General features: G+C 40.4%; 1 protein-coding gene across 2 annotated transcripts in view; it reads left to right on the top strand.

Moving 5' to 3' along the window:
• LOC132819813 (tubby-related protein 4-like) overlaps window positions 1-21,279 on the top strand; it is a 405,797-nt gene extending 384,518 nt beyond the window's left edge. For both annotated transcript variants that reach the window (XM_060831613.1, XM_060831612.1), the window contains exons 13-14: window positions 1,314-3,796; window positions 20,145-21,279. In XM_060831613.1, the coding sequence (XP_060687596.1) occupies window positions 1,314-3,796; window positions 20,145-20,261 (2,600 nt within the window). In that variant the 3' untranslated portion in view covers window positions 20,262-21,279. The remainder of the gene's footprint in view (window positions 1-1,313; window positions 3,797-20,144) is intronic.
• The last annotated feature ends 4,503 nt before the right edge of the window (window positions 21,280-25,782 follow it).

Genomic DNA, 25,782 nt, shown 5'->3' with positions numbered 1-25,782 from the left:
TTACGTGTTAGGCTGACCGACCGTAATTTCTTGGTTTGATCTCTTAAGTATGATAGTCAATTCCAGGAGAACAGATAATTCATAAGCACATCTGGAAAGAAGCTTCGACACAGCGAGTCAAAGCTTGCTCTGTTGAATCACAGAACTCCTTCAAGCTTTATACAAATTATAGCGTGCATATTATAATCACAGTTAGAATTCCCAAACTTAGACACCAATGGCCCAGATTATTTTTTCCCCATTGCCTTTGTAGGTATTGTCTGCTTCTCACTGACAGCTTTTGACGGCTATTAAGCTTGGCAATCTGGATTCTTTGTTTGTTAATTCTAACTTTGATAATCATGACTTTACGGCTAAAGCTTTAACCTTTAACTAACAACCCCTTTAATAGTGGGATGACATTTGTAACCCTCCAGTTCTCTAATAGTACTTCCGTTTCCTATGATGATTAAATGTTTTGACTAATGTCTCGCTATTGCTATATGAGTTCTTCTCACAGGAACCTAAAATGCATTCCATTTGGAGCAATTGACTTTCAGTAACAGTTTTTTGTACAGGGCATTTTCTATTATCCTGTCTGTAATTTCCCTCTCCTATTTTAGTGAAACCTGCTTTGACTTCCTTTGTGAAGACAGATACAAAGTACATATTTAGTAGTTTAACCGTTTTCTTCTCCTCTATGTGAAAACTTCCCCTTGATTCCTACGTAGACCTAAACAAATTTCTAACCTCATGCAATTTATGTGGTAATAGAGGTTTTTTTTAATTCATTCATGGAATGAGGCATCACTGGGTAGGCCAGCAGTTATTGCCATTCCCTAATTGTTAAGAGTCAACCTGATAATCGATAATGGATTCATGGTCATCATTAGACTCTTAATTCCAGATATATGTACAATTCAAATTCCACCATTTGCCATGGCAGGATTCGAACCCAGCTCCTCATAACATTAGCTGGGTCTCTGGATTAACAGTCCATCGCCTCCCCATGTGTTTTATGATTCAATGTAATGTTGACCTCTAGTCTTTCCTCATAGTCCGATTATGCCTTTCATATTAACTCTTCAAATTTCCTTCTGATTAATATTACATTACTCCATTGTACTGCCTACTATACCTTAAATGTGCATTTTTATTGACATAGACAAACTAAAAATCATTCTTAAAATTTCTCAAAATTATACAATGTATGTGCTGCAAACAGTACATTGAATGTCATTAGAACAATGGCAGTGTATGCTTTTCTTTGAAGCAAGCTAAATATTTTGTCGGATTTTAAAGAATTTTTATATTTTGTTCTTCTCTCTGCACAGTGAATGGAACAACTGGAGCTCCAGAAAACAATCCTCCTTGCACTGTTAACATTCCCATTGCACCAATCCATAGTTCTGCTCAAGCAATGTCCCCTAGCCAGAGTATTGGACTAGTTCAATCGTTACTTGCCAATCAGAATGTGCAGCTTGATATTTTAACAAATCAAACAGCTATTGCAGGAGCAGCAGAACGTGGTTTGGACAATTCCAGCCAGTATGCAATTTCTAACAGGTTTTCAAATCCAGGGCAGGCAATTTTTGGAAGTTTGGAAACCAACCGAATGACTGGTGGATCACAACAGCAATCACCACAGCTTGGGGGGATTGTACAGATTCCCAACATGGAGCATGTGGAACGAGAGCCTGAGCACTCTCAGAAAATCAAGTCAATGCGAACAGTGCCACAGTTCCTGGAAAGCAATACAATGGCATTCTGCACAACCCCCGAAGTGCAGTTAGCTAAAATAAATGCACATCCACCTCCTCCATATCCAGGGACTTTAGTAGCTTCTGCAGCCACCTCTGCTACTACTCCACCAGCAGACATTTGTCTGAAAAAAATAGATCTCTCCCTCTTTCCTACTAGACATCTTCAAACCCCTCTAGGTTATGAAAGAATCACAACATTTGATAGCAGTGGAAATGTTGAAGAAGTGTGTAGGCCTCGCATGAGAATATCAAGCAATCAAAATACGTATACACTTCCAGGCCCAGGACAGTCACCTTTACAGTTGCCTTCAGCAGATGCTAAGAAGGTACAGCAGGTATATGGCACATTAAATAGGCTGAGTGTTGCTCACTGTGTTATTCCTAGTGGAGATCCACCACCTTATCCTGATGCCACCAATAGAAGTCAGCGTATTGATAGTAACACTATACAAGTGCCATTGCGAAGTGAGAGCAAAGATTCCATAGCAAAAGTGACTCAGCTGTTAGACTCACATAGGGTTATTCAACATGGTCATAAACTCAAGAACAATTCTGTGTCTGCACAGTACCAGCAAACCTCTCTCAGATCTCCACCGGCTCTCTATACGTGCACTCAGTGCATCAACAATGGAAGCAACAATAGTAACATTAATAGTAGATCAGAATTACCTACTGGGACTGGCTCTCAGCTTAGCACTGTAATTGTCCACTCATCTAGTACATCACCCCTCTCTTCTCAGTCATCCTATAATCTGCTAAGTGTTCCAGACAATTGTCAGGATAGAACTGAATATGTTAATAATGCTTTCAGTGAGGATGAATCTATTTTGCAGCATTGTCAATTTGAGAAATCCATTAGACATATTACATTAAATAATGAGATCAACATGAGCATGAAGCAATCTCTCCCATATCAGTGGGACCAAACAGGGAGTGAGGAAATTTGGATTCCACAACAACCAACTCAGATTTCTGCAACAGCGTGTCATAAACCACCAGCACTCATCTTGGAGCAATCACATGTGGAAATCCCTCATGTACCAATCATTCCTATTAAATCTACAAATAGTCCAACAGTCACTTTCCAGTCAAACTTTGGATTCACATTACCATATCCACTAAGTTACAGCGCATCTCCTATTGCAGCCTTTCAGGCTTCATTTCCTTCTTCAGAAGCTATAATCCCACCTCCATACCCACAACAAGACTCTTCTGTAGTCGTGCAATCTGGTTATCCAGCTAACATTGGCTGTTGTCCATTGCCACCAATGTATCCAACCAATAACACATTTTCTAGTCTACAGCTTCCCCCGATTACTTTACATCAATGGAATACTTACAGTGCTTGTTCCCTGATGCATAGTTCACAAAGTACGTTGAGCTCAAAGCCAGACGTGCTTGTTGAGAAAGCTGGAATGCCTTCATTTTCAACAGAGTTTCAACACACGGGAACTGAGGCAATTATCGAAACAGCAGACAACTTCCAAGAGGTCGTCTCTCTGACAGAATCCCCTGTGCCCCTACGAACAGATAGATATGACAAGAAAAGCCATAAACGGTTAGACAGCAGACCAGAGGAGGCAAATATGCGAGCTGTAACTGAAGGAAAAATGAAAAAAGATGCAAAGGTGCTTACAGACTTCAATTCTCTAATTTCTAGCCCGAGACTAGGAAGAGAAAAGAAAAAAATCAAAAGTCAAAAAGATCAGATAAAATCCAAAAAGCTGAATAAAATGAGTGAGTTTCAAGACAGCTCAGAAAGTGAGCCAGAGTTATTCATTAGTGGAGATGAGTTCATGAATCAGAGCCAGAGCACCAAAAAGGTTTGGAAAACTAAGAGAAACTTAAGGACAGCAAATGAAACGGATGAACTGAAATGTCGAAGGGCAAATGAGAAAGAGGACGGGAAATTGGGGAATCAAGGATTTGTGTATGTAATGGCTAACAAGCAGCCACTCTGGAATGAGGCAACACAAGTATATCAGTTGGACTTTGGAGGAAGAGTGACCCAAGAGTCTGCAAAAAACTTCCAAATTGAGTTGGAAGGACGACAGGTATTGTAAAATAATGTACAATATAGTTTGCTGCAACACATCACAGTCAACTTTCATTGTGGTCTAAATTTATTCATTATGGTTTAAACATTTTTGGTGCTCATGAAGCTATGAGAGGGTGCTAATTTGATGCTCAAAACGTCCACGGAAGGATTTTGGTATGGTGCTTATGAGGGTGTTTTGGCTGGTTGCTCACGCAATCCTCATTTAGGAAAAGTACTGAATGCTGTAAGTGTAAAGAGCTTTTGCAGCTATATATTCCTTCATGAGAGGGTTCTTCAAAGTGAACAGCTGTGATCAGCAGTTATGTTTCCTTGCATCTAGCGATAAGCTTAATGAATGAATTTGACTCTGTTATGGGCTGCACAGTGGCTCAGTGGTTTGCACTGCTGCCTCACATCTCCAGGAACCCAGGTTCAATTCCAGTGTCAGGTGACTGTAGATTTTGCACGTTTGACATGTCTGCATAGTTTTCTATCAGATGATCCAGTTTTCTCCCACAGTCCGAAGATGTGAAGATTAGATAGATTGGGAATGCTAAATTGTCCATAGTGTCCAGGAATGTGTCGACTAGGTGCTGTGGTAAATGCAGAGTTGTGGGGATAGGGTAGGAAGCTGGTAGGGTGGGATGGTCTTCAGAGGGTTGATGTGGACACAGTGGGTTGAATGAAAATTCCAGAATTATTCTAATCTTATTTGGAACCACTTGTTTCTATTCTAGATTTGTTTCAGTTATGCAATTTCAATGAATGAGGTAAAATTGTCATGTGCAGCAATGAACTTACCTCAGGTGAAATCATAGGTTTTAACTGGTCTCTGCATTCTACAAAACATTGCATTGTTGATCACGTGGGCCCTGTTTATTATTTAGTCTCTGACTTTTGTAATAATTTTGCAACTTAAATTATAAAGTCACTTGTAACAGGCTTTAAAAAAGTGTGTCTTTTGTATTTTTAATACTTTATTATATTGCTTCTTGAATTTGTTTATGGATATTAATAATTAAAAGGTTTCGTTCTCAGTTTGGTATCTCAATAATAACCAAGTAGTGCAATATCATATGCTAATAATTAGTGATTTGGGGCAGGAAAATTTGTGACTTTACGTCAGACTAAAGTTAGAAATATGTCTGAAAGACTTATTAATGATTTAATCAACATCTATTTTTATTAACTGAAAATTAAATCTAACCTGCAACATCATATCTGACTGGATGAACCAAGCAGAATGAACCCCAAAAATCAGTGTGGGAAACACAGCAGATAATTATTTTAGTAGAGGTAGCCTACAATATCCCAACTTTTCTATTTGCAGCATCCATAAGTTGGGATTGGGAGGCGTATATTGCACCCATATAGTGCTACTTGTTAAGAACAACCTGCATCTCTCAAATGGCATTATGGCTGTTAAAAAAAAGTCACTATTTTGAATGGTGAATTTATGCTTTGAGAATGGCTGAACGTGATAAAAGCAAGTGTCAAGATTATTTGGATAGTGCACTAAAGGTCTTGGTGCAAGGCCTGGAGAGAAGAGACAACCTAAAGGGTAGCGGAAGACCCGCTAGATAAATGCTGAAGAGATGACAGAAAAAAGTAGCAGTGGAGGTCAAAAGCTGAAAGGTTACTTTAACAATATGTATACAGCGAAGGAAAGCATTAAACAACTTGATTCAAATTGTTACAGTGAGTACAATTTTCTTCAAATGGAAGATTCCACAGGGAAGTGCTCTGCCAGTCACAGGCAGTTTACCTCCTATGTTCATTGCTGTTAAGTTCACTTGTGAGTCTTTCAGCAGCAGCTGCTGTAAACAGTCGCATTAAATTCATCCATTGCTCCAACAATGATCTACCAACAATCTCTATCAATCAGTTCATAAACTTTACCTTGCCTTCACACATGTACTGCTATTTCAAGCCTCACATAACATTCAGACATCACATCACCCAAATGATGTTAATCCATTGACAAAACCCTCTCTATTGCATTAGAAGGTACATGGGTGTTAGCAGTAAAGACCACGTGAATATTTCAACTCCCATGCTGGTGATCCTTCTGGCCACCGATGGATGTGATATAACTGAGGAGGCTGGAAGGATCAATGATGAGGATAACTGCATCCAATTCACTTTCTTCCACTTCATCTGACAAGCACGCTAATGGTACTGTTACTAGACTACCTTTTTGTCATTCATGGGATTTGAGTACTGTCGGAAAGGCTGCCACTTATTGCTCGTTTAGTTTGAGAAAGTCTTGCTGAATTGACTTCCTGAACTGCTGCAATCTAGGTGGAGTATCTACACTCACAGCTTGATTGATGGTGGAATTCCAGCAATGTGACTTAGTGACAGTGAGAGAATGACAATTTTAAAGTGGTATGTGAATTGGTGGTGTGTTCCTTTGCACCTACTGCACTTACCCTTCGATGTCAGACTGGCCTGCCAAGGAATATTACCCAGCCAACCAAGTACAGGACATACAATTGCAAGATTCTGCAAAAAGGTGCTCCTCCTCTAATCAGATAAATGTTCTCCTCTGTTTTTGCTGCAGAAAGGCTCACTATCTATCATCAGTAAGTGTGGGCCTTTGATTGGAATAGCAAGAGCTATGTGACCATGAATAGGCTCATTCAGATGGAGGCCTGCATATCAAGATCAGCAGTAACAAAGACAGTAAGCCTCATTAGAGGTACACCACAAGGGACAGAATGTCTGCTGAGATTTCAAGTTGCCAGGCAGGTGCAGAACATTTGAATATTCAAAGTTTGGGAGAAGATTTGTAGCTCGGGTGCTCGTTGTTGTGGTTCTGTTCGCCGAGCTGGGAGTTTGTGTTGCAAACGTTTCGTCCCCTTTCTAGGTGACACCCTCAGTGCTTGGGAGCCTCCTGTGAAGTGCTTCTATGCTGTTTCCTCCGGCATTTATAGTGGCTGCCCCTGTCCAAGAGAAATCCAACAATCCAAGAGAAAAGAAGAGCAGATATGTAGGCAAATTTAAGAGAAACATTTAAGTTATTTGGTAGCAATAATGAGGGACTTCAGCTAGGGTAGCCATAATGTAAAAGATTTAGAAAGAATGGAATTCTTCTTAATTCCAGGACACCTTTTTTAATCTGGTCTGTAGAAGGCCCCACAGGAGAGGGGATGGTCTTGAACTTAAAATTAAGTCATGAAGTGGTTGAGGACAAGTGCTTGAAGTAATAACTGGGAGAACATTTTTTCTCACACAGGTCATAACTCCAGTAGATTCATGGTCAGTATAGAAGAGGAAAAAGATGGGCCTGAAAAGTTCTAAACTAGGGAAAGACCAATTTTATGATCAGATAAAATTTAGCCAGTCTGGAATGTGAGCCAGTACTTTTAGGTGAATTGTATTGGAACAGTGGGACACATTCAGAAAGGAAATATAGAAACTACAGGGCCAACATGTTCCATTAAGGACACTGGATGGGATCAGGTATCTGAAATAAATCCAGTCTCATTTGCCAATATTTGGCCTATTTCTCTGTAAACTGTTCCTATTCATATACCCATATACCCAACTGTTGTAATTGTACCAGCCTCCACCACTTCCTCTGGCAACTCCTTCCATACATGCATCACCCTCTGAGTGAAACAATTGTCCCTTAAGTCCCTTTTAAAATCTTTTCCATCTCCTCTGAAACCTATGCTGTCTAGTACTGGACTCCCCCATCCCAGGGAAAAGATCTTGGCTATTCACCCTATCCACACACTTCATGATTTTATCAACCGTTGTAAGATTTATCAATCTTTCAGGTTTTACAGCATCTTTCCTCTAGCAGAGAATCCAAAATTGCATGTAGTATTCCAGAAGTGGCCTAATCAATGTCCTTTAAAACCACAAGATGACCTCCTAACTTTTATACTCAATAGCTTCACCTGGGACTCCACCTTCAAGGAACTATGAACTTGCATTCCAGGGTCTGTCTGTTCAGCAACACTCTCCAGGACCTTAACATTAAGTATATAAGTTCTGCTTTGATCCGCCTTTCCAAAATGCAGCGCCTCACATTTATCTAAATTAAACTCCATCTGCCACTCCTCAGCCCAATTGCCTATCTGTTCATGGTCACATTGTGCTCTGAGGTAACCTTTTGGCTACCCTACATCTCCAAGTTTGGTGTCATCTGCAAACTTACTAACCAGACCTCCTGTAGTCATATCCAATTAATTTATATAAATGACAAAGAACAGTGGATTCAGCACCAATCTTGATGGCATACTGCTGGTCACAAGCCTCCAGGTTGAAAAGCAACTTACCACACACAAAGCCATGTGTGCTATCCCTAATCAGTCCTTGCCTTTCCAAGTACACGTAAATCCTGTTCTTCAGGATTCCCTCCAATAATTTGCCCACCACTGATGTCAGGCTTCCCGGTCTGGCACACATCGTTTTCCCTTACTACTATTCTTACGTAGTGACAGCACGTTGGCCAATCACCAGTCTCATCTGTGGCTATCGATGACACAAATATCTCCGCAAAGAGCTCAACAATCAATTCCTTAACTTCCCACAGAGTTCTAGGATACACCTGATTGGGTCCAACACAACCACCTCTAACATGGACATTTATCAAGACATCGCTATTTCTTTCCACAAGTTGTCTATCTTAATATATCCTTCTCCTCAGTAAACACTGGTGCAAAATACTCGTTTAGTATCTCCCTCATCTCCTGCGATTTCACACAGAGGTGGCTTTGCTGATCTTTAAGGGACCCTATTCTCTCCATTGTAACGTTTTTGTCCGTAATCTATTGGTAGAATCCCTTTAGATTCTCCTTAACCCTTTTTGCCTTCCTGATTTCCCTCGTAAGTATACTTCCACTGCCTTTATACTCTTCTGGAGATTCATTCAATCCTTGCTGTCTGTACCTGACGTATTCTTATTCTGACCGAAATCTCAATTTCTCTAGTCATCCAGCATTCCCTACATTTACCAACCTTGTCCTTCACCCCAACTGGAACATACTGTCTCTGGACTTGCATTATCTCATTTTTGGAGGCTTCTGATTTTCTAACTGTCCCTTTGCCTGTGAACATTCATCCCAAATCAACTTTTGCAAGTTTTTTCTTAATACTGTCAAAATTGGCCTTCCCCAGTTTAGAACTTCAACTTGTAGATCCAGTGTATCCTTTTGCATCAGAATTCTAAAGCTAATAGTATTCTGGTCACTGGTCCCAAAGTGCTTTCCCATTGACACCTGTCACCCGCCCTGCCTTAGTTCCCAAAAGTTTTCTTGTACACACTGAATAAAGTTCTCTCCACCCAATTCCTTAATAGTATGGCAGTCCCAGTCTTTGTTAAAGTTGCCTACCATAACCACCTCAGTATTCTTCTACATAACTGAGATCTTTTCCAAATTTGTTTCTCAATTTCCTGCTGACTGTTGGCTAATTTATAGTATAATCCCAATAAGGTGATCATCCCTTTCTTATTTCTCAGTTCCACATAAATAACTTCCCTGAGCGTATTCTCAGGAATATCCTCTCAAAGAACAGCAGAAATAGCTCTAATGTTGTCTGTAATGAGAAAAAGCCACTCCCCTTCCTCTCTCGCCCCAAACCCCAATTTCTATCCATCCTTGGCAAAACTGGCTTTATGGTAGGAAGCAGCGGGTAATAAGTAGAAGGATCCTTGTCAGACTGGATGCCTGTGAAGAGGGGAGTGCCTCAGGCATCAGTGCTGAACCTTGTCATCTTGTCAGTGATGACCTTTGTCATCTATATCAATGATTTGGATTAGAATGTGCAAGTTTGTTGATGTCACTAAACAGTGAGGAAGATTATCAGAAATTGCAGCAGAACCTTGATTAGCTGAGGAAGGGAGTCAAGTCAAGTTAGGAGTTGCATGGTGAATGTAGAGCCTTAAGGAGTGTAGTGGAGTAGAGAGATTTTGGAGTTCAGGTTCATAGTTCTCTGAAAGTGGAGTCACAGGTGAAGGCTTTTGGCACTGTGGCCTTCATCAGTCGAAGTTGGAAAGTTGTACAGGACATTGGTGAGGCCACACCTGGGAGTATTGTGTTCAGTTTTGGTCACCTTGCTATAGGAACAATGTTATTAAACTGAAAAGAGTGCAGGAGAAATTTACAAAGATGTTGTCTGGACTCAATAGTCTGAGTAATAGGGAGAGAATGCACAATCCAAGGCTTGTTTTCTTTATCGCATAGGAGACTGAATGGGGACCTTACAGAGGTGTACAAGATTATGAGAGGGTGAATTCACTCAATCTTTTTTCCAAGGTTTGAGAACTGGAGACTAGCGGGCATCAGTTGAAGGTTAGAAGGGAAGGAATGAAAGGGAACCTGAGGAGCAACTTTTTTACACACAGTCGGTAAAAATATGGAATGAGCTGCCAGTGGAAATGGTTTAGGTGCATACAATAACAACATTTAAAAGACATTTGGATAAACACATGGCTAGGAAAGCATTAGAAGGACAGGGAAATCACCAGTTAGCACCAGTATATTAGCCCCCTTCCAATCCACTTGCAATCCATCCTTCCAATCCACTTGCAGGTCATTTATCCTCCAGAAGACATTCCAAAGATTCAATAATGTGAATCCTTCAGGTCTTCACACATTCATCTGCTGTCTACTCGTTTTCTCATCTTCATTAGCTTATAGGAGTGGGTGTAATCCAGATATTACTATCTGTGAGGACCGACTTTTAAAATTCCTGTCTAAATTTCCTATATTCTGTGTTCAGAATCTCATCCTTTTCTCTTCCTGTGTCATTACTTCCAATGTGTACAACAACCGCTTGCTGGTCCCTCTTCCCTTTGAGAATATTCTGCGCCCTCTCTGAGGCATTCTAATCTTGGCACTAGAAAGACAACGCACCAATGTGATGTCTCGTCAGCTGCAGAAAGGTTTGTGCCTCTGACTATCGATCACTTAGAATCTGACATACCCCCTTGTTACAGAACAGCCAGTCTCAGTACCAGAAACCTGACTTATCAGCACTACATTCTCAAGAATCCTTACATTTTCCAAAACAGCATACTTATTTTGGGTTGAGGATAGCCAGAGGAAACTCTTGCACTACCTACCAACCTCCCTTTCCCTTTCCTGGAGGCAACCCATCTACCTGACTGTATCTGTGGTTTTTCTCCCTTCCTGCTATTGCTATCGATCACACCCCCGGCTCCTGTAAATACCTCCATGTCTGTAACAGCCGCTCCAACAGATCCTTGCAATCTGTTAGGATTTGCAACTAAACACGCTTCCTGCAAACATAATCAACAGTAACATAGAAACTCTCCCTGATCTCTCATATATGTTAGGAAGAGCACATCATTCTACCAAAGGCCTCCTTTGCACCTCAACAGACCCAAAGAATAGCAGTTTCACTGGTCTAAAAAAACACTGCTCCAAGCTAACTTAGTATCCATGTTTTATATTTTAAAAGTTTAATCAGGAGACATATCTCAAAATAAAAAATATCGAATCAAAAAATAACCCATTCTATTCACCATTGTAGTTTCATTTTAAAAACCCAGTATGATTATACTTTAAAACATAGCTGCTCCCCTGCTGAGAGCTCCCTATTGGAGTGGGAAAGACAGAGGGCAGACAGGATTGCAATGTATAAATTTATGAGGGGTATAGACAGATGATGGAGGGATCAATCGCAAGGGGTCATAGGTTTAAGGTAAGAGGGAGGAAGTTTAGAGGAAACATGGATTTTTTTCCACTTAGCGGGTGGTAGGGATCTGAAATTCACTGCTTGCAAGAGAAACTCTCATAATATTTATGTCAGATTTAGATGTACACTTGTGATGCCAAGGCATACAAGGGATTACATTAGTTAGGTGGTTGTTTTCGACTGGTGCAGATCTTTGACACTAGATTGATTCTTGATGTTAATTCGGTGTGCATTGTGTCCTTTGTGTTTCTCGTAACTTTTCACTCTTGTTTTCCCAAGCTAGAATTTTGAAAAGTAAATTACTGCTGTAATTGCTGTTAAAGTAAATTTCCAGTATCTGGAATAAAGGAATGACTGGAGAAAGATTAGAACCAATCAAGAATAGTATTGGGAAGTTGTGTGTGGAGTCTGAGGAGATGGGGGAAGTGCTAAATGAATATTTTCCATCAGTATTAACACTGGAAAAAGACAATGTCGTCGAGCAGAATACTGAGATACCGGCTATTAGATTAGATGGGATTGAGGTTCACAAGGAGGAAGTGATATCTATTTTCACACTTTCCAGAATTGCTGAGTCCCCTGGGCAGATGGGATTTATCCTAGGATTCTCTAGGAAGCCAGGGAGGAGATTGCACAGCCTTTGGCTTTAATCTTTATGCCGTCATTGTCCTTGATCTTTATGCCGAATAGTGCCAGAAGTCTGGAGGATAGCAAATGTCTCCTCCTTGATGAAGGGGAGTAGAGACAATCTTGGTAATTATCGACCAGTGAGCCTTACTTTGGTTGTGGGTAAAGTGTTGAAAAAGGTTATAAGAGATATGATTTATAATCATCTAGAGAGGAAGAAGTCGATTAGGGATAGTCAACATGATTTTGTGAATGGTAGGTTGTGCCTCATAAACCTTCTTGAGTTCTTTGAGATGGTAACCAAAGAGATGGATGAAGGTAAAACAATTGATGTGGTGTATATGCTTTCAGTAAGCCATTTGTTAAGGTGCTCCACGGTAGACAAAACACAAAATACAGAGACGTGGGATTGAGGGTGATTTAACAGTTTGGATAAGAAATTGGCTAGTTGAAACAAGATTGAGGATCGTGGCTTTGAGAAATGTTCATCCTGGAGTTCAGATATAGTGGTGGATTGCAAGGATCTGTTTTCGGTCCACTGCTGTTTGTAATTTTTATAAATGACTCAGATAAGGGCGTAGAAGGATTGGTTAGTAAATTTGCAGATGACACTGAGGTCAGTGGAATTGTGGATATTACTGAAGAATGTTGCAGGTTACAGAGGGACATAGGTAAGCTGCAGAGCTGGGCTGAGTGGTGACAAATGGAGTTTAATGTGGAAAAGTGTGAGGTGATTCACTTTGGAAGGAGCAATAGGAATAAAGAATACTGGGCTAATGGTAAGATTCTTGATAGTGTAGATGAGCAAAGAGATCCTGGTGTTCATGTACATAGATCCCTGAAAGTTGCCAGTCAGATTGATAGGGTTGTTAAAGAAGGCATTTGGTGTGTTCGCTCTTATTGATAGAGGGATTGAGTTTCGGAACCAAAAGGTCATGCTGCAGCTGTAAAAAAAAACTCTGGTGCGGCTGCATTTAAAGTATTGCATACAGTTCTGGTCACCGCTCAATTTATCACCCCTCAATTTAAAGCTATGTCCCCTCATGCCAGCCATCAGCAGATGGCTAAAGTCTCATTGTACACTCTATGGAACCCTCTGATTATCTTAAATGCCTCAATTAAGAGACCTTTCAACCTTCTCTCTAACCAAAATAGCCTCAAACCCTCAGCCTTTCCTCATGAGACCCTCCCTCCATACCCGACAACGTACCTCCTCTGAACCCTCTCCAAAACCTCCACATCCTACCTGTAATGCGGTGACCAGAACTGTATACAACTTTGCTGAGATTGCAGTCATACCTGACACATAAGAAGATGATTATGATTATTGGAGGTCAGTAATCTCAGATCCAGAAAAGCTCTGTGGGAATCTTCAGTGCAGTGTCCTCTGCCCAACCATCATCAATTACCTTACCTCCATTTGTAAGGTTAGAAGTAGGTATGTTTGCTGATGACTGTACCATGTTTAAAACCATTCATGAAAGATGGCAAGTAACATTCACACCACTCAAATGCCTGTCAATGACTATCTCTAACTACTGCCTCTCCAAACAGCCATGATCCTATTCAATGGCAGAGCAGGCTCAAGGGACCAAATGGTCTACTCCTTTTCTAGTTTTTATGCTTATGATCATTGCTACTCAGTGATGTTATCATCACTGAATCCTCCACTGTCAATATCCTGTGAATTACAATTGACCAGAAACTTAACTGGACTAGCCGTGTAAATACAATGCAGGTAAATACAAGAGCAGGTCAGAGGCTAGGAATACTACATCTGCTGACTTCCCAAAGCCTGTCCATCATCCAGAAGATACAAGTAAGTATCATTGTAGAATACTCCCACTTACCTGGATGAGTGCAGCTCCAACAGTATTTAAGAACTGTTACCATTTGACAGGGAATAAATCGGAGATAATTGAGGGCACGTAACAAAGGCAGTCTGTTAATCATGGGGACTTTAACCTTCATGTAAATTGGGGTAGTCAGATCGGTCAAAGAAGCCATGTGGAAGAACTAACAGAATATTCAAAACAGTTTCATTGTGTAATATGTTGTTGTCCAACTAACAGTCAGGCTATTTTGAACCTGGTGCTGTGTAATGAGGCAGATTTAATAAATTTAGTAAATGATTCCCTCAGAAACAGTAGTAGAATTTAACATGCAGTTTGAGAGAAGGAAACTTCCATCCGAAACAGCTCTGCTAAGCTTAACTGAATAATTACTTACAATGTGGAAACAGGCCCTTCGGCCCAATAAGTCCACACCGACCCTCTGAAGAGCAACCCACCGAGACCCACTCCCCCACATTTACCCCTTGACCTAACACTACAGGCAATTTAGCACGCCCAATTTACCTAATCTGCACATTTTTGGACTGTGGGAGAAAACTGGAGCACCAGGAGGAAACCCATGCAGATACGGGGAGAATGTGCAAACTCCACACAGACAGTTGCCTGAGGCGGGAATTGAACCCGGATCTCTGGCACTGTGAGGCAGTGGTACTGGCCACTGTGCCGCCTATAAATGATGGCAGAGCTCGCTGGAAAAGATTGGTGAAGAAGTTTAGCAACAAAGATATTTGAAGAACAATGGCAGACTTTTGAGACTAAAGACTGATGTTCCAGTGAGGATGAAGGATTTTATGAAGGGAGTAGACCATCCATGGTCAACCAGGAAGCATGAAATTGAAAGAAAGCGAAAGAACAGTGGCATGGATTGCAAATGTTTTAAAAACCAACTAAAAACAACCAAACATAATAAAAAGAGGGAAAAAACAAACCTTTGAAAGTAAACTAGATATACTATCAAGTTGAACTTCTTTAAATATATAAAAAAGGAAGTGAACAAAGTCTCTTAGAGAATGAGATTTGGAAAATAATGTTGGAAACACAGAAATGGCAGAGGAGTTTGCATCAGACTTCACAGTAGAAGACATTAATAGCACCAAAAATTACTAAATATTCAAGCAGCAAAATGACAGGAAATAAATACAATATGTATCACTGTTTCCCTTCCACTTTTGCTCTAATGGGCCAATAAGCCCCTGGACCTGAAAAGATGCATCCTTGGATATTAAAAGAACTAGTTACAGATACAGTGGATGTAATGATTGTAATTTTCCAGGAATGTTTAGACTCTGGAATAGTTCCAGAGGATTAGAATACTGATAATGTAACATATTTATTTTAAAAGGGAAGGAGACAAAATAACATATGTTTGCACACCATTTCAAAATAGTCATCCAATGTCATCTACTGCCTCCACCATATTTTAAGGCAGTGCAATCCATACTTACAAATCCAAAAGATTTGTTTCTCATGAACCCTTGCTAAGTTTGCAAATCCCTTTAAATCCCTTTCAGTCTTTAGTGAGCAGAATTAAGGAGAATCCCAAGGTCTTTCCAGAGGAAGGGTTGGTCTGCTAAAGGATAAGGAAGGTTGTGTGTCCAACCTGAGAAAATGAGTGAGATTATCAATGATTACTTTGCTTCAATGTTCACTGAGGAACGGGAAGTGATGAATACTGAGATTAGAGATAGAAATTTGTTTACTCTGGATCATGTTGACATAAGGAAGGAAGGACATAGGCTAAAGGACATTAAGGCGGATAAATCCCCAGGACTAGATGCGATCTATCGCAGGTTACTGAGGGAGGTGAGCGAGGAAATTGCTGGGACCCTGACGAATATCTTTGTAGCATTCTTAAACACAGGTGAGGTGCCGGAGGACTGGAGGGTTGCTCATGTTGTCCCCCTGTACAAGAAGGGTAGTAGGAATATTCCAGGTAACTACAGACCAGTGAGCCTACGTCAGTGGTGGGAAAGTTGTTGGAGAAGGTACTGAGGGATAAAATCCATTTATATCTGGAAAAGAATGGGCTTATCAGTGATTGGCAACATGGTTATAAAAGAGTTCATTGAGGAAATGACCAAGTTAATATATGAAGGAAAGGCTGTAGATTTCATGTACATGGAATTTATTAAAGTGTTTGATAAGGTTCCCTATGGTAAATTAATGGAGAAAATGAAGTCAAATGGTGTGCAGGGTTTTTGCTAGGTGGTTAAAGAACTAGTTGAGCAACAGGAGACAGTAGTAGTTGAAGGGCGTTTCTCAAAATGGAGAAAGGTGACCAGTGGTGTTCCACAGGGATCAATGCTAGGGCCATAAATGATATGGAAGCGGGCACTGTTGGTATGACCAGCAAGTTTGCAAATGACATGAAGATTGGTGGAGTAGCAGAAAGCATAGGGGACTGTCAAAGAATACAAATAGACTAGAGAGTTAGGCAGAGGAATGGCAGATGAAGTTTAATCCAGGCAAATGTGAGGTGATGCACTTTGGGAAGTCTAATTGTGGAACGAACTATAAACGGAAGAGCCTTGGTTGATGAGGTTGATGAGCAGAGAGATCTGGGAGTTAAGGTCCATTGTATTCTGAAGGTGGCTGAGATGGATAGGGAGTGGCCAAGAAGGCATATGGTATGTTTGCCTTCATTGGGTGGGATGTTGAGTATAAGAGCTGACAGGTCATGTTAAAATTGTGCAAGACCGTGTACAATTGTACAATGGTTCGGCAGTATTTAGAATACTGTGTACAGTTCTGGTTGCCACATTACCAAAAGGATGTGGACGCTTTGGAGAGGGTGCAGAGAAGGTTTACAAGGATGTTGCATGGTATGGAAGGTGCTAGCTCTGAAGAGAGGTTGAGTAGGTTAGGATTGTTTTCATTAGAAAAAAGGAGGTTGAGACTGATTGAGGTCCAGAAAATCATGAAGGGTACAGACAGGGTAGATAGAGATAGAGATAAGCTTTTTCCCAGGGTGAGGGATTCAATAACAAGAGGTCACGCTTTGAAGGTCAGAGGTGAAAAGTTAAAAGGGCAGCACAGTGGCTCAGTGGTTAGCTCACAACACCAGGATCCCAGGTTCGATTCCAGCCTCAGACGACTGTGTGGACTTTGCCCATTCTCTCCTGCGTGGGTTTCCTCCGGGTGCTCCGGTTTTCTCCCACAGTCCAAAGATGTGCAGGTCAGGTGAATTGGCCATGCTAAATTGCCCATAGTGTTAGGTGCATTAGTCAGAGGGAAATGGGTCTGGGTGGACTCTTCGGAGGATCAGTGTGGACTTTCCATGTCTAATCTAATCGAAAGACATGGAGAAGTACCTTACACAGAAGGTAGTAGAGGCAGGCACGGTAGGTTCATTTAAGATGCGTCTGGACAGATGTATGAGTAGGTGGGGAGCAGAGGGATTTAGATGCTTAGGAATTGGGCAATAGGTTTAGACATCATCTTTACAGGCAGTATTTGGATTAGCTCAGGCGTGGAGGGTTGAAGGGCCTGTCCCTGTGCTGTAAATTTTCTTTGTTCAATTTTTGTAAATCATTTTTGCCATCTCTCTACTGAATTAACATTTTTCTACATTCTGTTACCCATAAAAGTACACAATACTCTAGCTGGGATAAAACAAGTGATTTTTACAAGTCCAACATCAACTTCCTGCTCTTGTACTCTATGCTTCTATGAATAAAGGTACAAACTGCTCTCCCCACAGTGATCTGTGCACATATACATCATGGTCGTTCTGCTCCTGCCTCCTCTTCAGAATTGTACTACTTACTTTATATTGTCTTTAAATGCTTTTCCAAACAAAGTGCTTCAGCTCACACTTTTCAACAGTGAATTTCATCTGCTACTTATCAACTCAGTTGATCACCTTGTCAATGTCCTTTTGGTTTTCAACACTGTTCCCATTTCAGTTTACAATATTTCTGTGTTTAGGATCATCTGCGAACTTTGAAATTATGTCCTGTGCACCATGATCCAGATCATTAATATGTATGAGGAAATGCAAAGGTCCCAACACCAACACTTGGGGAACTCCACCGCACGCCTTTCTTCCAGCCTGAAAAATATAGTTGTCAGGGAAGTTCTTTTGCACAGTAAGTGATAATACTGCCTCTAAAGATGATGAAAGCAGTGGCAGTCAATGATTTCAAAAGGAAATTGGCCTGGCAAATGAGGCAAATAAATTTGCAGGCTTCAGGCATAGAAATGTGTAACCCTATTGTCTGAGAAACAATCTCTTGTCTGAGAAACAACCATTTACCGTGACTTGCTGTTTTCTATCCTAAAAACATCAGTTTATTCAAGCTGCTCCTGTTTCAGAATGCTCAATTTGTTAACTAGCATTCAGTTAGTCAGTTCAAATAGTCAAAACATGTCACAATTTTATGCAGACTCTCTGTAATTAACTCAAACCTCTCCGAATTTATTATTCCATCTTCTCTCCACCTGCTGTGCTTTTCCAGCAATTTCTGTTTTGTTTCTGATTGATAGCATCTACAATTCTTTCTTTTTTTATGGAGACATTGGCTTACCAATGACTTGTATATCTGTAACATGATGCCCCAACTCCTGTACTCAATGCTGTAACATGCAATGAAGACTGCATGTCAAGTGTCTTCTTCACCATCGTATGATGCCACTTTCAAAGAACTATGCACCAGCATCCCTAGATCTCTGTGTTTGACAACATTTACGTTTAAGAGTTTAAGAGCCGCAAGGTTTTGCTATACAGCTCTGCAAGTCCCTGGTGAGACCACACTTGGAATATTGTGCCCAGTTCTGGTCACCCTAGGAAAGATACGGCTCTGGAAAGGGAACAAAGAAGGTTTACCAGGATGCTGCCTGGACTGGAGGGCTTGCCTTATGAAGAGAAGTTGAATAAGCTCGAACTTTTCTCTCTGGAGAGAAAGAGGAAAAGATAATGAGAGGAATAGATAGTGCCAGAATAGCCAGATACTTCTCCAGGGCAGGATTGACTGGTATGAGGGGTCATAGTTTTAAGATAATAGGAGAAAGATATATAGGAGATGTCAGAGGAAGGTTCTTTACGCAGAGAGTTGTGAATGCATGGAATGCATTGCTAGTGGTGGTGGAAGCAGAGTCATTTAAGCGACTGCTGGACATGCACATGGATAGCAATGAGTTAAGTTATTTTATTTTACATTATGTGCGTAGGTTAAGTTATTTTACATTAGGATTAACCCTCGGCACAACATTGTGTGCCAAAGGGTCTGTTCTGTGCTGTACTTTTCTATGTTCTATGTATTCCCAGGGCTCTATCTTAATCTTGTATTAGCAAAATGCAACACCTCACATCTATCAAAATTAAACCCTGTCTGCCATTCCTCAGCTCACTGGTCCAATTGATCAAGATCCTGTTGGGTCTCCTTCATTCTCCAGTTTACCACGAATTTTGATGTCATCCAGAAACTTACTAACCATTTTCTCATCTAAATGGGAAAGGTTAATGGGACCTAGCTGGTTAAATTGGTAGGACTTTCTCCCATGAAAGAAAAAAAATCTCATCCCCAACCAATTAATGTAGGCAAGAGGCGATGTCAGGGAAGTTCTTTTACGCAGTCAGCAATAATACTGCCTTGAAAGATTGTGGAAACAGTGACCATCAAAGATTTCAAAAAGAGATTGGTTTGACAAAAGATGAAAATAAACTTGCAGGCTATATTAACTTCCCAAAGCCAATTTCTATTTTCCTTGGAATTGGTACTGCTGTTTTAAGGAGGTTCAAAGAAAAGTATTTATTTCCTTCATGAGAGGAAAGTGAATCAAATCCAAGTACCCAAAGCAAACCTTACCTTTGATAGATGTTAAAACCAAGCTCTTAATTAAATGAATTCTAAGGAAGCAAGCATCTGATAATAAATAATCTACGGCAGTGTACAGGAAAGACAGTACTAAAAGACATTCTGTCAGTATCACAATTCATTTCTTCATCATTTATGAATCTTAATCTTGAAATTATTCACATTGTATCTGAAATATATTACCTTGGTTGCCGGTAATCAAAATGTATTGTTGAGTAGGCTAATTTAAAAATCAAACAACAAATTAACAAGAGTTAAAATAAAGATGATACCATGCTGCAAACGTAAGCCTTTAAACAATTGGTTCATTTACTGAACTTTGATCCACTTCTAATGCTTTTCCAATAGGAAAAATTGCTTCTTTTCAATGCCTATAATTTATTTTCTTTTGCAGGTGATGCAATTTGGAAGGATTGATGGTAATGCGTACATCTTAGATTTTCAGTATCCATTTTCTGCAGTGCAAGCTTTTGCTGTTGCATTAGCTAATGTTACACAACGTCTGAAATGAATGGGAAGAACCAAAGTGTTTTCTGGAGCTGAGGATCAAAATCTCCACGATGTATGTTGAAAGCACCGTGACTGAATCGGTCTGGGCAGCCACATCACTGCGTTTGACTTTAAAGGATCACAGATCTCCTATTTAGTCTTGAACAAACAGGAAGGTGGAAGAGCATGCTTTTCAGATGCATGCCATGATGATTACAGTTCAGAAACCTTGCTGTTCTGTAGATCTTTTGATCTGATTACATGCTTGTTTGAATAACCCAGTAGAATATGTTTACCTGTTGACTAGAAGGCCTTATAATATGGTGTAATTTCTTTTTTTCTTGTAACAAATACAGAATCTTGCTTTCTTTGCTGTTTTTTTTAATTACAGTGGTAATACTTGAACAACACACAGGATTCCTGGGAACCGGAATGAGTTTTGAATATGGTATTAGTAGATAGGTTATGTCAATATTGGTGAGCACTGGAAAGAACAATTTAAGTAGCTCCTAAGTTGGAAGTACAAGGACATTGAAATCTTCAGAAGCATTTTTGAGATAGAAAGTTTTAATAGTCATTGCTTTGAAATTAATATTGTGTTTTTGTTGAGCTGTTTTAGTGCTAAATATCATTTCAGTTTGTCAAGTTTTATTACTCTCAGTTTGTTTTTCTTTATTTCTGATGACAAGCTAAGTAGACATGTATCTCTGATAGTGAATTGTTTCCAAATTGATCAGCAAATGACTAATTTTGGGTAATATCTGTAAAGTAGGGGGACCAAACATTCATAAATATGCAATGCTAAAGGATGTGCTACTATTTTCTATATTTTTAGATAGCTTTTTTTATATTTGATTTAGATGGTGATGCAGATGTGAACTGCTGTGGAAAGTGGTAGTGCTTGCTGTCACGGGGTTTAGGTAACTTGAATATGGTTAATATTTGTTGTATTGCTAAGTCATGAATATTTTAAATTTCATTTTGAAGAGAAATTCCAACCAACATCATGAGTTTGGATTCAAACATAATGCTTGACAAGATGGAATAAAATAGATTTTATAGAAATGTAGAATTATTTTTATCCTTACTGAATTTGGATTGACATTTTCCATTAACATTTGGGATTTGTAAGCACCAGCAATACATCATACAATTAAATTTTATGCAACAGCAAAAGACCATTGGTCTATAAGATCTGTAGTTGTACTTGTGCTCTAGGCTGTACCCTTGGCACCATTATCTCATTAGAACCAAGAAACATCAATGTATCTCTAATATTTTCACTCTCTTCAATCTGCTTTTAAATATGCTTTGACCTGAATTCCTGATTGGTTATAGAGAGAGTCATACAGCATAGAAACAGGCCCTTTGGCCTACCAGGTCTCCACTGACCAACAAACACCAATCTACATTAATCTTATTTACACCAAACTACATTAATCTGAATTTGGTCCTTAATCTACAGGAATTTAAGTATTCATTTCAGATGTTTCTTAACATCTGAAACATCTGAAATGTTCAGAGGCAAGAGTACCTTTTCAAGTAGCACTATCAATATTTCTGCTACGCTGTCGGTGAAAAAGCTTTCCTCTGATCCCCTCTAAACACTTCACACCTTAAACATGTGACCGCTGGTTTTAGACATGTCTGCCATGGGGAGAAGATTCTCACAATCTACCTGTCTCTGCCACTCATGATTTTGTATACCTCAGTCAGATCATCCCTCACTCTCCTCTGATCCAAGGAAGATGAACTCAGCCTAGGCTCCACAAAACTAAAACTTGCCATCCCAGGCTACATCTGGTGAATTCCTCCACTGACTATTCCTGCCTTTCCATATTTTGATTAATCCTGTCCCTCAGGATTTTTTCAAATAATTTCCCTACACAGATATCAGATGAACTCATCCATAATTATGTGGTCTATCCTTGCTGCCTGCTTAAACAAAGAAATCACAAAGGAATCTTTCAGTCACCTTGCACTTCATTTATGACCAGTGAAGTTTAAATATCTCCACCAGGGCTTCATCTTCTCAATTTCCTCCCATAAGCAGCCTAGAATACATCTCATCAGACTTTTATGTCTGCTGAAATATCTATTACCTTCTCTTATTAATCTTAACATGTTCTAAAATCTCACCATCTCAACAAATCCCTGGTTACAATGCCTCTCCGGATCCAAGATGGCGGCGACCCAGCAAGACTGAGTCCACAGTGCTCTACCCAAAACTTGGGAAAAGTGGGCTATCCACCCCCACCACACTCACTAAACCATTTATAATAGTTGTTAACCTTAAATAGTTACCTATTAGTACATTTAAATAGTCTAATACTAGCTGGAAAATGAGTAAAGGGAAGGGAACAGGCGGCTCTAAGAAAGTAGGGACCCCTCCCCCACCCTCTCCCTCAGCTGCAACAAAGGTGTCTTCAGCTGCTTCAGGAGATTTACCAATGAAGATGAGCTTTGAGGAGATGTTTGCCAGGTGGGAGGCGAAGATTGATGCTTTTATCGATGAGTCTCGGCAGAGCAGAGAAGCACTATCAGCCGAGCTGCAGAAGCAGGGCAGAGACATTCAGGAATTGGAGTGCCGAGTCAGAGAGGTGGAGTCGAAGGCTGCAGCCTCAGAGACTGGGATAAAATCAACAGCCGACCACATCCGTTTTCTCGAGAATCGAGTCCAGAACCTAGAAAACCACATTGATGACCTCGAAAATCGATGTCGTAGAAAAAATATTCGGTTGTTGGGCCTGCCTGAGCAGGAAGAGGGAGGTCAGCTAACAGCATTCTTAGAGCATTGGCTGCCACAACTTTTAAATCTGCATAATGGATCAGGCCAGGTAAGGGTAGAATGGGCCTACCGGGTCACAGTACGTGGGCCCGGCTCAACCCAGCACCCACGCCCGGTCCTGTTCCAGCTGCAGAGCTATAGGGAGAGGCAGATGCTCCTGGAAGCCTCAAGAAATCTGGGAAAAGATCCCCAAGCTATGACCCACAAAGGATCCGGGATCATGCTGTTCCAGGACTTCTCACCAGCTTTGGTCCGAAAGAGGAAGGCATTCGATGAGGCGAAGAAGCGTTTAAGGGACTTAAATATCCAGTACTCCTTACGATATCCAGCGACGCTACGCCTTAGCCACGAAGGATCCATATATAACTTCGGATCACCGGAGAAGGCTAAGGAATTCTTGGACTCTCTTAAATAAACTGTAAGAGATTGTGGACGCTGGTCTGCCTTTCCCATTATTTTGGTTTACATCCCTTCATCTTTTCTTATCTTTCCCCCTATGTGTGTATGTATATGTTGGGGCGTTTGGTTAATGTTGATGGGGAGAGGTGGTTACCTTATTCTATTTTACTTCTGTTTTTAGGAGCGGGGTTGTTTTTCTTTCCCCTGTTATTTTGTGGTATTATATTTAAGTATTACATGTTGAGATTGTAATCTTATAGTTATATATGGTATTAATATTCCCAAATATATTTAGATGTGGGTGTGGGTGGGGGTGGGGTGCTCACTGTTAACTCTAGCTTTATATTATATTTGAATTCTCCTCATTTTATTGAGGAACACCTGGGTCAAGGGTGGGGCACTGGTTGGAAGAGGGTAAGATGGACTGTGGGAGAGGAAGTGACGCTCCCTGGGAACAAGGGAGAAAATCTCCAATTCGGAATGTTTTATATTTTTTATACTTAGAAAGAGTTTTTTGTTATATTGTTTTGAGTGTATCAGAGAGTCTTTACTTTTGTAAATCTTGTATGCTCCATGCTCGGGATGTTCTAGATAGGGTTTCCCCTCCCGAGGGGTCTCGGATCTGTCCAGATGATTATGGCTGAACAGTCGGTTAAGTGGTGCACCTGGAATGTCAGGGGGAGTAATTCGCCAGTTAAAAGGAAGAAAATATTATCAAATCTTAAGGAGAGAGTTGATATAGCTCTCCTACAGGAGACACACCTGTCGGATAAAGAACACTTAAAATTACGACAGGGCGGATTTGATCAGGCCTTTTTTTCCTCTTTTAATTCAAAAAGCAGGGGAGTCGTTATCCTTGTCCGGAAGAACTTCCCTTTGAAAATTCTAAATCAGATAAAAGACGAATCTGGACGATATATTTTGATTAAAGCCCTCATAAATGGAGAGGAATATGGGATCTTAAATGTGTACTGCCCCCCGGCACACCCCTTTAAATTCATAACGGAAGCTTTTTCAAAACTGATGGCCTTTGGTGCCCGTCATACAATTATAGGGGGAGACTTTAATTGTATTATGGATCCGGAAATAGACAGGATTCCCAAGAGTGCCGCTGGAGTATCTCCCAGATCTAGACAACTGGCGGACCTGAATAAAGAATTAGGATTGGTAGATGTATGGAGATGTCTCCATCCACAGGGTAGAGATTTTTCTTTCTACTCTAATCCACATAAATGTCACACAAGAATTGATATGTTTTTTGCCCCATCGATTTTTCTAAACTCTATAGCAACCTGTAAAATAGGTACTATAGCAATCTCTGACCATGCCGCTGTATACATGGAAACTAAGGTAAAGAACAATGGGACATCTGCTCGGCATTGGCGTATGGACCCCTTCCTGATAAAAGATAGCAAATTTTTAAAGTACTTCTCCCAAGAACTTAAAACTTTTTTAGAAATTAATACTGGTACGGCTAGCAATCCGTCAATGATGTGGGAGACCATCAAAGCTTATGCACGAGGTTTGATCATCTCCTATTCAGCGACCCAGAGGAAAATGAAGGGAGAGCAACAGCGTCTGCTCGAAGCTCGCCTAAAAGCAGCCGAAACAGCATACGCTGATAGACCTTCTATCACAAAATTGCAGAGGATTACAGCTCTTAGGACAGCTTTAAACACCGCGCTTACTCAAATGGCTAAAAGGGAAATATTATTTGCGAAACAAAGATTATATGAATATGGCGACAAACCGGGTCGATACTTAGCATTTCTTGCAAAGAAAAAGAAAGCCCCTCAAACTATTCCGACCATCAAGGAAAGTACAGGTACCCTGACTCATGATCATAAAAAGATCAATGCGACCTTTAAAGAATTTTATTCTGAACTATATAGATCGCAGGATTGTGAAGATAGGATTAGGAGGATGCAGTCATTTTTTAAAAATTTGACCTTCCCGGGCCTGACTCCGGAACAGGTGTCGGCCCTAAATACCCCTTTAACAGTCCAAGAAATACTTGAGGCAATTAGGCAACTTCAGAGCGGAAAAGCACCGGGCCCAGATGGTTTTCAAGCTGAATTCTATAAAGAATTTACAGGAATATTGGTTGACCCACTTATGGATATGTATAATTTTGCGCATAGTCAGGTCTGTCTCCCGCCCACGCTGAAAGAAGCAAATATTTCTCTTATCCTCAAAAAAGGAAAAGACCCAGAAGATTGTGCATCTTACAGACCAATATCCTTACTAAATAGAACATAGAACATAGAAGGATACAGCGCAGTACAGGCCCTTCGGCCCTCGATGTTGCGCCGACCGAATCCTACCTAGCCTATACTAGCCCAATAACTTCCAAATG

The sequence above is a fragment of the Hemiscyllium ocellatum genome, chromosome 10, assembly GCF_020745735.1.
Source record: "Hemiscyllium ocellatum isolate sHemOce1 chromosome 10, sHemOce1.pat.X.cur, whole genome shotgun sequence".
In the NCBI taxonomy this organism is placed as follows: Eukaryota; Metazoa; Chordata; class Chondrichthyes; order Orectolobiformes; family Hemiscylliidae; genus Hemiscyllium; species Hemiscyllium ocellatum.
The sequence above is the reverse complement of the archived record's forward strand: the minus strand, read 5'-3'. Positions and strand labels throughout refer to the sequence as shown.